The sequence below is a fragment of the Oryza brachyantha genome, chromosome 5 (genome assembly GCF_000231095.2).
Source record: "Oryza brachyantha chromosome 5, ObraRS2, whole genome shotgun sequence".
NCBI lineage: Eukaryota > Viridiplantae > Streptophyta > Magnoliopsida > Poales > Poaceae > Oryza > Oryza brachyantha.
Genome location: NC_023167.2, coordinates 12,120,741 through 12,136,886, shown reverse-complemented (window position 1 = coordinate 12,136,886; position 16,146 = coordinate 12,120,741). Strand labels below are relative to the sequence as shown.

The 16,146-nt window shown below is 37.6% G+C and overlaps 2 protein-coding genes across 3 annotated transcripts; both read right to left on the bottom strand.

Moving 5' to 3' along the window:
• Positions 1-1,099: 1,099 nt before the first annotated feature.
• On the bottom strand, positions 1,100-4,462 carry LOC107304225 (EEF1A lysine methyltransferase 4). Of its 2 annotated transcripts, none has more exons than XM_040524295.1 (8): positions 4,083-4,462; positions 2,583-2,696; positions 2,430-2,498; positions 2,297-2,316; positions 2,149-2,201; positions 2,022-2,052; positions 1,857-1,938; positions 1,100-1,664 (listed from the first exon to the last, which is right to left on the bottom strand). In XM_040524295.1, exons 1-8 carry the CDS (start codon positions 4,288-4,290, stop codon positions 1,450-1,452), a joined length of 792 nt encoding a protein of 263 aa, XP_040380229.1. In that variant the 5' UTR covers positions 4,291-4,462; the 3' UTR covers positions 1,100-1,449. The 2 variants fall into 2 exon arrangements, with proteins under 2 accessions (XP_040380229.1, XP_040380230.1); XM_040524296.1 differs by having other exon boundaries at positions 2,430-2,490; positions 2,659-2,696.
• Positions 4,463-7,833: 3,371 nt separating this feature from the next.
• LOC102704706 (NAD-capped RNA hydrolase DXO1) lies at positions 7,834-15,549 on the bottom strand. Its single transcript, XM_015837101.2, has 13 exons — positions 14,928-15,549; positions 13,655-13,884; positions 13,511-13,576; positions 13,301-13,379; positions 12,602-12,681; positions 12,496-12,519; positions 12,059-12,180; positions 11,380-11,587; positions 11,245-11,298; positions 9,680-9,726; positions 8,646-8,730; positions 8,273-8,336; positions 7,834-8,138 (listed from the first exon to the last, which is right to left on the bottom strand). The coding sequence occupies exons 1-13, from the start codon at positions 15,343-15,345 to the stop codon at positions 8,017-8,019; spliced, it is 1,599 nt and encodes a 532-aa protein (XP_015692587.2). The 5' UTR covers positions 15,346-15,549; the 3' UTR covers positions 7,834-8,016.
• Positions 15,550-16,146: the final 597 nt, after the last annotated feature.

The following is a 16,146-nucleotide window of genomic DNA, read 5'->3' as shown; positions in this document are numbered from 1 at the left end:
TCGAGTTCGACGCTAGTTTTGGGCTTTGTGGGGGTGGGGGTATGTGAGGACCTCAGTACAAAAATAAGACCTCACGTTATGGCTATGTTTCTTTTGGGATAGAATATGAAATATGAAATTTTATTTTATTTTAAAGATATTTAAGGGTATAAATGATGAAATTAACTAGTACAAAGTTAAAATTCTATTTTAGAAAAGTGAGATGATGAATTTATATATAGAAACTTTTAAAAAAACATGTTGTTTAGCTGTTTGGAAAACATATACGTAAAAGAAGTGAGAGAAACCTGAAAATAATCTATACTTTATTAGCGGGGAAAAACAATTTATGGATAAACTTTTATAAACTTATCTTTCATGATTTTAAGCAAATGGTGGAAATGAAGATGAAAAAAATCAACTGCTTAATTAAGTATTAAAATTTAATTTTCGGCATATTAAGTATTAAAATTTAATTTTCGGCATAGGCTTATGAGCTTTAGTGCAAATGATGATATTTGTGAGGACACATGTTTATTTGAACTTACCATCAATTCACTATAATCCAGTTGCATTTCGGCATTTGGAGGGTTTTGTATGGTCATGCACCTAACCGTGAAGATCGGCAATTCTATTAATAGATCTTCACGGAAGGTGCGAAACACATATACGTCAGCCCAAACAGAGCATTGGGATGGTTTTAAACCTCATAAAATTTATGTAAAAAATGAAACTCGCTTCTTTTGCAACTGAGAGCAATAGCCAATTGGGATGGTTTGTAACACTCTGATAGTCAACAGTGTTCATCACCCCCACCGAGACTCGGTCCCCCTTCAAATGCATACCATGATGAACTTTGTTTTCTATAACTAGTGGAGAAATATATAATGGGGGAATGTCTCATTGACCATATATGTCAGCCCAGGAGGTTCAGTCGTTGTTCTACACTGCATTGCGGGGTTCCATCTCAGAATAATCAGATCATATCAAAATCACCCTGATCTCATGGCTGTCAATATTATCTCCTCCATTTCACATTTTAAAACTTTCTGGTTCTAACTAGATTTATTTGTATGCTAATAAATCTAAACACATATACAAAAGCATATACATTGATACATGCACGAATCTAGACAAATCTAAAAAGTCTTATAATATGGAACGGATGGAGTAGTTAGTACAGACTTGCGTGCAAAAAGAGGAATTCGGTCATTTTAAACGGACTTTAACACAATTCAGAGTTTGCCCCCTTCCAACAACATATCAAAATACATCTGAATTCTGCGTCAGATCTTTCCAAGTTCCGTGAACAAATATCGAGCACAGATTGGCAACCCTCAGGGCCCATATGGCTAAGGAGGGTCGTGGTTTTCACACAATAGTAACAGCTGACACGGTTTGTGAGCACTTGGTACACGAGGGCTCGCTCATCAGCAACCCAAAACAAATGCAAACTAAGGATACAGAAGATCATTTTGAAGCTGTGGTTTCCCCTTCATTAGCAACCACAGAATTAGTGCCATTAGCGGCATCAGACTTTTGGCAAACATAAATAAAATGCGACTCTGGATCTTTGAGAACACAGTCAGGTGGTAATTGACCGTCCTCTGTCAGTGAAACTTCCTGTATGATAGGTTGTGCAAGTGAAGCATTTTTGCTCCATTTCGATTGGTATCCAGGTGTGGCTGCAAATGATAATAGTAAATAGTATATTTAACGCCAGGGTCTAGGTAACAAACAAAATCACAGCGGCAAATTATTTTTTTAAGATTTCCATTAGAATAGTCAATCTTTAGAACCAGTGTTTCCTTCTAGAATTTCAAATAAGCACAGCTCCATGAATCAAGAAATAGAAGAAAAAGGTACTCTGTACTTACGCATAATGTATAGTTCAATCTTCCTGTGGAATCCAGCTTGATACAAAAGCTGCAGTCGTTCCTTAGGAGTACCATACGTTATCTGCAGAAGAACATGATCGCTTCCATAAAATCATCCAACATCGCATTTGATTACATGATATTGTTTAGGTTTAGAGGATGTACCAACATGTAGATCCCACCAGGCCTAAGAAGCCTGCAAGGGACAAAATAGTTCAATATGAACATAGTGAATCATTAAAGAGAAACTAGTTTGGAATGAGTGAAATGGAGAAACTTTCATGCCAGACACCTTGCCACTTCTGCTAGCATTTTGGAAGCGCCAAGAGGAGCATCATCACCACACTAAGATAGTATAACAACATCAATACAGGCCATATGATTCACTTCATGCCTGATCAGAAAGCTAAAATATATTTTGTGCAACAGGCAAAGCTTACCATCATGGCGTCCAATGTACCTTCAGAAATTTCCATCAGAACACGGAGTTGTCGTGGTGAAAAATAAACAAATGCCATAAAAAAATATTCCACAAGGGTATTAACAATGGTAAATAGAATGATTAAGGTATACCTTTATCAAGGACACAATCAAATGTTTCGTCACCAAAGTAACTCATGTCTCTAGCATCCATCTGGAAATCTTAAAGCACAACATACCAAGTAAATAGACATAGAAACCATAATCCACAAACTATGAATATGAAATTTATAAAGAAAACACTACATGTAAGCTGTGGAATATCCACGTGTTTCTCCCTCATCTGTTCAATGACTACAGATGAAATGTCTACGTTTACTACCTCCTCGTAGCCATCCTTCACCATGTCCTCTGACAAAACTGCCAAATAAGATCAAACAGGATCATTCAAAGGATAGAAGTGACTATATAACAGTTCCAAGTTTTCAACTACCGAAATAGAGTAGCTAGTTTAAAAACAAGCAGAATATCTTAGACAGAACATATTCTGAATTGCAGTATTGCACCGCCCAAGAAGCGCCTAGTTAGCAAGCAAACTGTGTGACATGGAACCCAATCAAGAGTTCAGGGGTGATTGTTTGGCTTTTGCAGAGAAAAAACAAACAATATATGTAACACCTCAGACCGTTTTAAGCCTGTTAATAGTGTGTGTTTAGCCCATGTGATCTAGAAGTGTGTTAGTAGTGTGTGTTTAGCCCATGTGATCTAGAAGTGAAAGTGTAGTGGTGGTTTAGTACCAACTTAGAAGTTTAGGTGGGTGAGAGCCTACTTATAAGCCTTGGTGCTCCAACTATGGTATCCCCGGGTTAACCCTTTTACACGAAGCGAGGATGAAAGTGGAGCAGAATATCATGCGAACGTGGGTCCGCTCAATGTTTAGAGCGGACTAACACCAAAGCATAAAACTCCGTTGTATAATGCATGTGTGTTGGGCCATGGTCTCCACCAGAGGGGGAGCCTCTACCATGTAAACGGTGACGTCCTTAAGGGGTGAATGTAACACCCCAGCCCATTTGAAAGGGCGTGAATGTAACACCCCGGCCTGTTTGAAGTCTGGTTTTGGGCCTTTGCCGTATAAACGGCGACGCCCTTAAGGGGGTGAATGTAACACCCCAGCTCATTTGAAGTCTATTAGTAGTGTGTGTTTGCCCCATATGACTCAGAAATGAAAGTGCAGTGGTGGTTTAGTACCACTTTGGAAGTAGGTGGGTGAGGGCCCGGTGCTCCAACCATGGTATCCTCAGGTTAATCTTTTTACACGAAGCGAGGACGAAAGTATAAGCGCAAACGTGGGTCAATGTGTAAAACACATCAAGCGGGCTAATGCGGATTTTAGAGGCAGGGTGTTGCAATGTATTTATAAATAAAAAATAATTTAAAAATAAGATATATATATATGGTATTAAACATATAGAAGCTAATGCTGAAAAATAAATAACAATAAACTAATGCTGAAAAATAAACCCAACTAAAAACCCCTAAAATTTAATTTAAGATTAAAATTTTAAATTTTAATTTATAAGTATAAGCAGCAGCAAAAAAAAATAGGGCCGGAGAGCACCGAACAAGCATGTCTTAAAATCAGAAATGCACTGGCAGTTGGGGATGAACTATTACGGGCTTTAAGATCGAGCAGCGCGAGATTCTGGAGCACGTGACCTACTAACGTACATTTCCAGAGATATGTGGCACGAGCAAACGAATTAGCAGCGAAATCTTTAAATTCAAGTACGCAGATAGACGTACGGGAGTTGCCGCACCCGAGCATGAGGACCCGGGAGGAGGTTGGGAGGCGGGCGCGCAGCAGCGGCCGTAGCGCCTCGTACGTCTGGTACCATTCGAAGAACTCGACGCCGCCTCCTCCTCCGCCGGAGGAGGAGGAGGAGGAGGAGTAGCGGGCGTCCCAGTAGGCCGCGGCGCCGTAGTCGTTGGTCCTGCACTCGCCGCCGCCCATCTTCCTCGCGTGCTCGCGCTCTCACTTTTCTTTCCGTGCGTGCTGTGCTGGCTCTCTCTCTGGGGAAAGAGGAAACGGCAGGCCTCGAGAAGAGCGCGTGCTGGGGGAGGCGGCGGCGAGCCGGCCGTGTCTGTTTGGGTGCGGCGGCGAATCGAATGACTGCTTTTTCCCCCCTTTTTCTTCTGCTCAGTGTTGTGGAAATCCAGATCGGCAGAGTTCCAGTACACTTGTACTGTCACAGTGTCACCCTTGTCTGTTCGCTACTTCATAGCGTAATCACAGTAAAAGTCCTCTAAATTCATTCATAAATATGTATATATATATATATAATTTATATATATGTCTATATTAATTAGTATCCAAAGCTAAAGTCTTATACTATGAAACGGGAGGCGTCCACAATATTAGCCAATACCGATCTTTATAATTTTATACAAACTATTTTATTACTATTAAAAAGACGTTAGGGAATAAAATAGGATGAGCTACATTTACCTATATGGATTATCCATAGATTAAAATATATTATTTATTCCCTTTTCTTCTCTCTTACGAGAGAGCTAGATGTGATTTTTATCTTACCTTATGTGTAGTATATAAATTAAAATAGCAAAAGATCATGTATGGATCCCATGGACCGAGTAGTCATATATAGAGAGGGGATGACCTAAGTCAAAATTTGACTTTCAACCTTAGATTTGGAGTTATTTTAGGGGTTTTTTATCGATGTTTATTTTCCAATCTTGTTTTTAGATCGCTGGGAATATATATATATATATATATATATATATATATATATATATATAATTTTTATTCATAAATTATTTTTGTTGGTAAATATGGCATTTGGCATTTTCCATTAAACATCCAAACAATCACCCTAGATCGTAGCCACACCCTCGGTATTGTGATTTACTATGGGATACACACATGTCTTTTCGCTTGTACATATGCTTATATGTAGGGTTCAAAGTGGATCGGATAATTTCCATACTACTGGACCATCCTTCGGATTTAGAAAGTTTCAGTTGAAAATTTTCGACTTTGAAATAGAATTTGAATTTTTTTTCTTTGGATACAAAAACAAATACATTAAGGATAATATCCACTGGAATTGAAAAATGATTAAATACCGATTTTTTTGGATATTCGGATTAATGCATCATTCATTCGATCCAATCAGCTTGACTGCCTTTAAATAGTCCAGGCCTCCACGGCAAGACGCGAGTATGCCCCCATGGCCCCACAGCCACCGCGGGTGTTTCTTGCTATGATATTATTATATTACTTATATTTAGAAAGGTAGATGAGTTATATATTTACGTAGAAAAATATTAACAAGTTATATTTCTTCAATGATTTGTGAAGCTTAGTTTAAGAGATTTTTTATGTTTTGATTAATACTCGTCATTCTATCCGTTTCAATTCATATTCACTTTATATCTATATTCGATATTATTCGATATTGTTTTTGTTTCTGGTTTCCGATTCTGATTTCGATTCGGAAAAATATGAAAACAAATATGATAGATTGATCTGCTTTCATCCCTACTTATAAGCTAATTTTTAAATTTTTAACAATTTTGGTTTTTTTATCTTAGTTTATTTTTTCAACTATATTTTTAGATCGTTATCAAAGATTTATTTATAAATTACTTTTCGTTTACGTGTTCTTTAGTTTTTTCTTAAAAAAGTCAAACAATCACCCTAAAGTCATGACTGAATATTTCCTCGTTCTGTGGGATCTAAAATGTTTCTAGGTGAAATAATTAGATCTATGTGTTTTTTTAGATTTTGTTGAAATTTGAAATTGTAATGTTTCCTGTGAAACCATGAGATTTACGTGGTATATATAGGACATATTTGGGCAAGCTTCTAGCAACGTCAGCTTATCACATAATCTTCGGCTTCTTGAACAGTACAAATCCCATCTAAATTTTGATAATATGCAATTGTAGAATTTAGAAAATAAAATAGTTAACAAAAGATGTAAACCCAGTTTTTCCTGACTATAAGAAGTCGGTTTCTTATCATCTACTTCTCAGAGTGCTTCTTAGAATGTTAAGCTTCCCCGACGAAACCATAAAATAATCCATGACATGTTTTGCGTCGAACATGCCGATGTAAGATCCAAGTGTTAGGGAACGGTATTGTAGGGGCTGTATTGCATGCAACATATGTCTTTTTCTTGTCAAATTATGAAATATTTTTCATCTCCTACTAAACCAAAACATTACAGCAAAAATATATGTGACTAAATAGTATTCCTATGAAGCCAGGGCTGAGTTTGAATGTGGGTGTTCGAATAGCTTAGGATGATCACACAAAATAAGGTATTTCATTATGGAATAATTAATTAAGTATTTCCTATCACAAAACTTTAAAAATAGATTAATATAATTTGTAAAGAAACTTTTAGATAATCTTTTATATAAAAGATATACCGTTTGTCAATTTAGAAAATATCTGCATGCAAAATAGTACACACCCAAACGAAGAGTCCATTGGATTGAAGGATTCCTGAAGGAAAAACAAAATTCCATTTTCTATAGGAAATGGTACTACTACCGCATTCGACAACCCCTCCTTCATCACATATATATTTTTTTTATTTCCTATGCGCATGTTTCCGAGCTGCTAGGCGGAGCAGGTTTTGCAAAAAAAAAAATCTATACTAAAGTTGTTCTAAAAATTCATAAACATCAATCTATTTTATGTATTTTATAGCTATTAATTAATTATTAATTCACCGGTACGTTTTCCCTGCGGCTTACCGAGCTGCTAGGCGGAGTAGATTTTGCAAAAAATTTCTATACCAAAGTTGTTCTAAAAATTCATAAAAAAGATCCATATCAATCTATTTTTATGTGTTTATATAGCTATTAATTGATTAATTATTAATTTGTTGGTACATTTTCTGTGTGGGTTACCGAACTGCTAGGCGGAGCAGGTTTTGCAAAAAAATTATATACTAAAGTTGTTCTAAAAATTCATAAAAATCTCATATCAATCTATTTTTATGTGTTTTTATAGCTATTAATTAATTAATAATTCGCTGGTACGTTTTTCCCGTGGGTTACCCTACGGCCGAACACGGCATAAGAAGGATTTGTGTATGAATAACGGAGGGAACTTTTCTACTATGCTGGTTCATCCAAACATCTATTTTCTATTCCTACAAAATTCATGGGTTTTCAATTCATCCATTTTGTATATACATTCCTATCGTATTTTTTTCGATCCTCCCATCTCAAGGATACAAGGTATCTTAACCCAGAAGGCCAGAACCGTATGATTTGATTGCTATCTTCGGGAAGTGGTTGGGAACAGATGAATTTCTCATCTCTCAGCAATTTAATACTCTTACCAGCTCATAACATTTCAACATATACATGTCAGTTTAGGAGACTATCATTCATAATATTGGTATTTGGTAGTGTTACATCATTGGTGCCTCGGTTGCCTGCATACATGAGTCTGAAACACACAGGCAGCAGTAGCATTGCCCCATAGCTCTTCCTTTGACTAATTTATAACTTAACCTTACTGGAGAATCATAATGTTTTTGATATTTTTCAAAATCTCTTTGGCAATTCAAAGAGCAAACCATTAAAGTCGTCTCCCTATGTCACTTGGCTAAGCTCGTCAGCTCAACCATTGTAATTGCCGAAAGTTCTGTTTAAGACTACACCCTCTTAATTGTCGAAATTCTGTCTACGAACTAATCTAGCCTGTTGTACCAGAGAGCTGTTCCACATGCTGAGTGATGGCATCGGGACAGGGAGATTGAGCACGTAGAAGTTCCAAGCGATTGAATGGGTGTACAAATTGCAGGGTGTAGTCCTCGTCTGGAAGAGATGAGAAAAGCAATGTCAGGCGTACAGAGAGTACCATATGATTACGAGTGCCAATAAGTATATTTTTTAAAAGAGAGAGAGGGAGAGAGAGAATGCAGCTAGTTAGGAATTCAAAATGTTCTTACTCTCTCTAACAGTGCCATACAGCCAGCATAAAACCTCATCAGCGAAGGCCAAGCAGACACCTCCCTGAGGCACAGATAGATATTGTTGTTATTTACAATATAAGCACAATGCATTTTTATATTTGAAGTTGCAGGAAATTGTTTGAAACTACTAGTTATTTAGAGAATCTAGTCACATGTATTAGTAGTATACAAGAAAGGGAGAAGTTACTAGAGATTATAGTAAGCATGCCCTAATTTCCCTATTATAGATTAGAGATTGTTCACATTTCAAATTATTTAACTTGCAGATAGGCTTATGTTTCTACTTTTCTACCTAGAAGTGTTATATGTGTGATTCCTTTAATATTGCCAGGGGAAATATTTTAATTACCTGCCAGTAGTTCTTTGCTTTTACTTTTTGTGTTATATCTTTGGTTCTTAGCCTCTCAGTCCGTACAAGTACACCAGCATCATTCCTGCAGGTAAAAATCGATGATTGAAACTTGTTATTAATACCAAATACCATATTTGCCCTGTTATATTAGAAGGAAAATGCCAAGGGGCACTTTCAAATTTGAGTTACAAAAACAGGTCAGTAGAATCAATGAAAAATCTTAAATATCACAGGACAAAGTCGAACTAAAATGCAAAATCCATTAATTTTCCTAATTCTGTGAAACTTTTTGCCAATGTGAAAAGGATTATGATTTGGAAGCCTTTCTGGTTGAAAACCTCATGTATTAGAACATTGAGCAAAATACCATACAAAGTCAGAATATGTATCAAAAAATAAGAATGAGATTTTATCAAAGTACATGTGATGTGATCAAACAAATAGACTCAAGAAACTAGAAATTCAAATACATGTGTTGAAGTTATTAAGCCTATTACAATCGATAAATAGACATATCAGTATATCACCGGAAATAGTGCATGAACCTATAGTTTACTACAAAGATGAAATTGTGTGATGTAATTATTTGGACAACGTTAACTCAAAATGTGCATGTGGGAAAAACATAACTTACTATCAATTATTTGGACAGTTGTTTATTGTAACAAGATATTCAGAATATCCATGAGGAACCACTGAATGGTACATATATGGGTTTGCTCATTACACAATTGATGGCAGAAAGCATAATTGAAATTACTCTTGCCCCTTATTTAAAAAAAAAAGCCATACTGGCATGCTGATTTGTGATAACCAACATGTCAATCTCCTGGCTAAGCAGATATTTTGAAAGGCTCAATATTTTCACTGCAAGGTGTTTTTACATGTAATCATAGCAACAATGTTTTATATCACGACAATCATTTTTCATTGAAAAAATGTCAGCTGTCAGGTGAAAGAAAGTTGATTACAATAAAATAACTACAAAAACTGTGATTGCATAGGAGAAAACAATGCAGAATGAATAGTACCTGAATCCAACAACAACATAAGGAACACCAGCAAGGAATGATTGAATCTGCAATATTAGTTAAGTAAATAAGTTTAAGTTAAAGTTCAAAGATGCATAGGGTTATAGTTTCTGATAGAAAATAAAAACAAGGAACACCAATCTGCAATATAAGTTAAAAGTAAAAAAGGTAATGATAAAGTTTAAAGATGCATAGAGGTTATAGCTTCTGAATAATAAAAGGCAGCCAAATAATCATGGGTACCCACCAGCCAAAGCTAGCTCATTTGGTTAGGGATGGAAGTGGGTTGGTTCCAGGGTTGGCGAAACCATGGAATTCGCGAAAACCACGGTATCGCGCACCCGCGGATCCCGCACGGATACCGCCAAAACCGCGAAAACCGCAACAAATTTGAATCTAAAAATTTTGAATTTAAAATCCGCGGTTACCGCGCGGTTTTGGGTCAAAACCACGCGGTTTCGGGTCAAAACAGCGCGTTATCGGCCAAAAACCGCGGCTAGTGTAATCCGACAATTAGGTGCAAATTAATTTTGAAAAAACTGTAAAAAAAAAAAGAAAAATAGAAAACTAGTACATAGCTATATTTATGATATTTAGGACATGCTATATGGGAAAAAAAAGAAAATTTTAACATATTTTTTTCTAAATTCTTGACAAATTTTGGCATTACAAGTATACTTACAATCAAATATTACGTATAAAACTAATACATGTTTACAAATATGTGACTACATCAGTACATATATAATTTACCTTAGCTTGGGTACTGGAAATTAACAAAAAGCCTACAACAAAATATTACTAACTATCTACATCACGAATAGCTAACGCAATAAAAAATATGCCTCATGTATCAAGTATCAACTGCATAGTCAACTAAGTGCTGCAAACATTCAAATATGTGTCTCATGTATCAAATACATACTTAACTAGGTGCTATGAAGTGTGAACAATACCGGTTTTTTATTTTACCTAACCATTTTTTGGTATTGAATTTTTATTCATTCGTAAATTTAGTTTTTTCATCAATTTTTTTCACCAAACATCATTACATGTCAATCTCTACATCATATATTTTTTTTCACAAATTTCCTTAAATTTTTAAATTTGGATCAAATTTGCGGACGGTTACCGCGGTATACCGAAGCCGTGCCCCGGCGGAGAGCGCGGTTACCGCGGTAACCGTCGTGGTTTTCGTGGTTTCGCGAACCCTGGTTGGTTCCATGGGTACCCATCAGCCAATGCTAGTTCATTTGGTTTACAATTTTATAACTACTATAACTCTGTAGCATTTAAGAAGTGTAAGTTTTAGTTGGATTGATTGGGCCAATGGTTACTCATTGGCCAACACATATGCATCTCTACCCTCAATCCCCTGCTTTACAATGCAAGGAGAAAACTGTTATCAATGCTTACCAAAAGCAAATGACAGTGTTAGAGATTGATTAATAAATCAGTTCTCTACGAGCATGAACCACAATAAATAATGCTTGTGAAACCGATATTGAATTGAATGGATAAATATGGAAACACTATAAATTAACACAGCAGGACTAAAACTTTACCCAGAATCTAAGCAACTTCTCTTTCTCAAATTTTTCCACCGTATTGTACTCCAGCTGTTACACATCACGTCCAACGAATGAGTATTTCAAACAAATGTGGCATCAGAACTAAAGAAAATCATGGAAAATAATAACCTCTCTGCTGGTTTTCAACTCCACGTAGAACCTCCTACCATCATCAGTTGCATCACAGCAGTCCATCTCAGCGCCCATGATAATGCGATGTGCACCCAATTTTGTTTTTATTACAGAACAAAACTCTACGTTTGCATCAATACCTCTTCCATCCTCATCAATGGAATTCTCAGTGGCAAGATTTTCAAAAGAATATCCCCAGTAACATCTGAGAATCAAATATAGAGATAAAGAAAAGATACAATAAAGAAATAGTACGGTATGATTAATTGATTATATACATCAAATTTTAACATGGGAAAGAATAAACATATAGTTATTCTCTCGTTTTCAAACTTTGAATCTAACAGTTAGGCATATCTCGTTACATCAGTTTGCCGAAGATGACGGTGAACTAAAACACCATAAAAAAAGTGAAATTGGACAAAATAACCCTTTGTGTTATAGATTAATAGAGGATAAACAGAACATTCTTCAAAACAGAATCCCTGTGTTATTTTCCTTGCGAAAGTAGAATTACATAGGACCATTACTGTACGAACTAGGCCATTAATATATCATTTATCATACCAAATATCATTTTTTTATCCATCAATATTAATGTTTTCAATGAGCATCTCTAATGGCGTATCATCACGTCTACATCAGCTTAATGCATCATTGAGATAAAGAGAATCACCTTCGGCGTTCAATCTCACTTTTTGGTCTTTCAGGGAGCTTATGGACGTCAAGGTATACAACACCATTTCTTTTGTGGACACCCATCTTCCATGGTTCTCTTAGATAAGCCGTGGCCAATATCTAGTAATGATATTAGTTGATTAATCTATAAAATAGAAGGTTCCATCGACTAATAACAAAACAGATAAAAGAGTTTTTTTTTTTTTTTTGTAGTTGATCCCCAACCAACACTCCAGATCCATCCTGCACTGTGCTATACTCCTATGTCCTCACCGATCCACCATTCCCCAATCCACAACAACAACCACCCCCACCCAAAGGCTCCCCATCGGCTCAGCAACATGGACAAAAGAAAAGTGATATAGGGATATAGGCTACAAAAAAAGAGGGGAAGGAAAAGTTTGGTTCAGACAGTTCAAGCTGGAAGGGCCATACCTTGTTAAGATTGTTGCGGTACGTCTGCAAGAAGAGAATACATCGTCAGAATTCATGCATAAGGTAGTAGAATAGCACATGGAAGGTTGACATCAGTGCATTTTACCACAAAATGTATGTTCTGAAGAGGTATAGTTGAGCCTCTTATGCATGCAAGAAGATCACCAAATCCATCAGAACCCAAATCTGGCATTGAAAATTGAATATCATTTGTCATGAAGCAGCGCCCTCAAATGAAAACAACTCAAAAGGAAAAACACCTTCCAAATAATGAAATTGTTGTCTATGGATTCACACATAGGATTCAACTTATTCAAGAAAGGAACTTCTTGATTAATTAGTTTCTATAATTTATTTCCTTTCCCCTTTGGCTCTAAGAAATAATTAGTACCTTAAATACTAAATTTTGTGTTCTCTTTGATGCCCTTTTTTAAGAATAAATTGACCGCTTTATCCAAAGGTACAACTGGAGCATCCATGCTGGAATAGTATGTATTCAATAAACTCATTGTAAAAAATACATGTCTCTCTAGATGCCTTGAGAAGTGGTCCCTCCAAGGATAACCAAGACCCAGGTTCAATGTGACATACAAACACGATTCGACCATATAAATTAGTGGAAAGGGGCGAGCTGTCATGACCTTTCTATAAATGTGGGCAAGTTAATCAGTTATGATTGAAACAGAAGTTTGCAAGGCATACCCAGGGTAATTGTCTCTAAATTTAACAGTTTCTACATTTACCACTGCTGTATAAATCAAATAGAACATAAAAACGAAAAGGCATGAGTTTTGGATGGAGTTACCTCTTTTCTCTATAAAAGATTCAAATCCTTTATTGAGATTTACACCCACATAGTCGCAAATGTTGCGTTTAAAGAGCCTCTAAAAGAACAAGTATGTAAGTACAGCAGATTTATAGCAATACCTTTTTGTAATACCACATAGACAGACTTTAAGCATACGATGAATTAAAGGGAAAGTGAAATTGAGCATGGGCAATTATGTAATCTTACCAAGCTGCGGTCATCAAAATATACATCCCCACCTTCAACACGGCTGTAGCATGCGATCTCACAAGGCTGCATGAATAGGAAAGGATTTGACTACACAAAAACCAAAGATGACAAATGAACATAAAAAAAAATGGTATCACACACCTCCTGAAAAGCAACAGCTTTCCTAGATAAAGTTTCTTCACTCTTATTAAGCTTCATTTCTGAAACAAAACCTTCAACATTGCGTCCATTACCATGTGAAAACCTCCCATATCCAAAGTTATGCCGTCCTGGATGGCCTCCTGGTCTTGGAAGAAGAGGTGGGCCTCTGCCATTTCGGCCCCCAAATCCTCCCCGAGAATGATTGTTGGTGCTCCTTATTGAGGGTAGCACTATAGGGAAAGGATGCAATGAAATATAGTGCTAAAGCTCGACCTTCCCTCCTAGATAATTCAAACATTTTAAAGTGTTCTCTTCCCTAAGCCCACCCCGAACATATCAAGCATCCACCATCCAGCCCAGTAAAATAATCCAGCATTGATCTTTGCCACAGGCATAGCAGTATAACCACTAATGGAGACCTAGTAGATTGAAATGTACACTAACAATGGATATCAAGTTGTTACACATAGCACATGAGCATAAGCCCCACTGTACTGATAGTGCAGTGAATTTAGGGAGTTTCCTATCACAAAGATGCCACAGCATATATTGAAGGTTGTCAATAAAGTATATATTACAATTCTATTGTCAACTTGATCATTCAAACCTCTATGTTTTAGTGAGATGGTAGTGCGAACAGGATGCGATAAATTTTGTTCTATGGATATAATCAGATTAGACACGTAGCATAATTTTTTTTTTGAATAAGAATATAATTGTAATCTACTAAAAAATTATGTTCAACCTTCAGTGCTTTGCAGATTGATGTTATCTAACTGTTGCCTGCTTCATCAAAATAGTAAACTAGCCGCGCACTGCAACGTAACTGCCAGTAAAGCAATTTTAGCTCAATAGCCCCTTCCCCTATATGCTTAGACAGTGTTCCTTGGAGATTTGGTGTACGGTCCAACAGTTATGCATGATAGTTCTTGCGATTTTAAGAGAAACTTGCAGCCAGAAGACAGCAGCTCTATTTAGTGATATGCCGCGTTTTGTCCATCATGTGTCTACTGAAAGTAATAGCAATTTCCCCAAAAGTTCAGAACAAGAATAATTCATCACGCATCGATGTGAAACACGCAATAGTCTACATGCTCACTGGATGTCCTAAAGCCTATGGTCAGCTTACCCCAACCAAAAAAACTGGATTGGATTTTGTAAAAAAAAAGTTATGGATAATTTTACTAAATATACATGCCTGGAGGCTGATCATTGGCACCCAAATGTGCACAGTACGAGTAGTTATTCAGCAAAATATACAAACGGGGCGGACCTGGGACTAGGTAGTTGCTACGCGCGGGGGTCTTGACGTATTCATCGTTGTCCGAGCCGAACAAATCCCTCTCCTCCTCCTCATCTTCCTCCTCCGCATATTCCTCCCCCCTCTCCTCGTCCCCGTACCCGGCGGCGGCCTTCGCGGGCACGGCGTCGAACGGGTCGTCGTCGTACTCCCCCGCGACGGCCCCCTGGTCGACCCCTTCCTCGTCCTCGCCTCCACCCCCGCCGCCGCCGCCGCTGCTGCTGCGGCTGGACGCGCCGCCGCTGGAGGAGGAGGACGACCCGGCGGCGGATGACGAAGAGGACGAGGACGGGGACGAGGAGCCGGACGAGGCGCCGCCGCCGCCGTCCCCGCCCCCGTCGGCCTCGTAGTCCTCGCCGAAGACGTCGACGTCCTGCTCCGAGAAGTCCATGGCGGGCCGGCGCGCCGCCGACGAAAGGTTTCTTCGCTTTCCGGTCGGAGGAAAGACAGAGAGAAGAAGGGTTTGTGGTGCGGTGCGGTGCGGTGCGATTCGAGTGTTCGACACGGCGAAGAAGAAGAAGAGGCGCACCAGAACAAACAGGGGCGAGCTGGCCTCACTAGAGGGCTTCTTTTTTTTTGTGCAAATCAGAGGGCTTTTTGGTTGAGGGCTTTTTGGTTGATCGGCTTTTTATTAGATCCAAAGGAGGCAAACGAGTCGGTATCGTGTGGAAGTGGAACCGTGGATTCTGAGTACTCCTTTCTTTTTGTCGTTGAGAACTTGAGATGCTTCGCTTGAAATCAGATAGCCAGACATCTACTTAAAAAAAGTACTCCTGCGTGATACGAGCAGAAAATAACAAAGATGAATAAAAATGTTCCATAAAAATATTTGGCATCTTTCGGTGACATATTCCACTCGACTGAGCTACACATGCTAAACCATATCTAGTTATAAAATCCAGAGAATCACTGAGTTTATCACATGTCTAAAAATATACCACTGACTTTGTCATGTTCAATAATTTGCCGTTGTGTTTTACTTAACTTCTGCAGTATATCCCCGATGTTCATTTAGTCTCCATTACTATTGTATAGTTTTATTCTAGTGACCAAGATGCCCCCTTAGGACAAAAATATAAAATTTGGGCAAAAAAATCTAAAACATCATACTTTAAATTTTGGCCAAATTTTGGATATTTACATTTTGTTAGAATTTTTATTCAAATTTGGAAGTTTTTTTTCCGGTGGTATT

Coding starts and splice junctions, on each gene's coding strand:
- LOC107304225 (XM_040524295.1), bottom strand. CDS start 4,290: ATGGGCGGCGGCGAGTGCAGGACCAACGACTACGGCGCCGCGGCCTAC. Junction 2,499..2,582: donor GGATATTCCACAGCTTACAT/GTAGTGTTTTCT, acceptor TTGTGCTTTAAG/ATTTCCAGATGGATGCTAGA. Junction 2,202..2,296: donor GTACATTGGACGCCATGATG/GTAAGCTTTGCC, acceptor ATACTATCTTAG/TGTGGTGATGATGCTCCTCT.
- LOC102704706 (XM_015837101.2), bottom strand. CDS start 15,345: ATGGACTTCTCGGAGCAGGACGTCGACGTCTTCGGCGAGGACTACGAG. Junction 12,181..12,495: donor ACCGCAACAATCTTAACAAG/GTATGGCCCTTC, acceptor TATCATTACTAG/ATATTGGCCACGGCTTATCT. Junction 8,731..9,679: donor TATGTTGTTGTTGGATTCAG/GTACTATTCATT, acceptor TTTTACCTGCAG/GAATGATGCTGGTGTACTTG.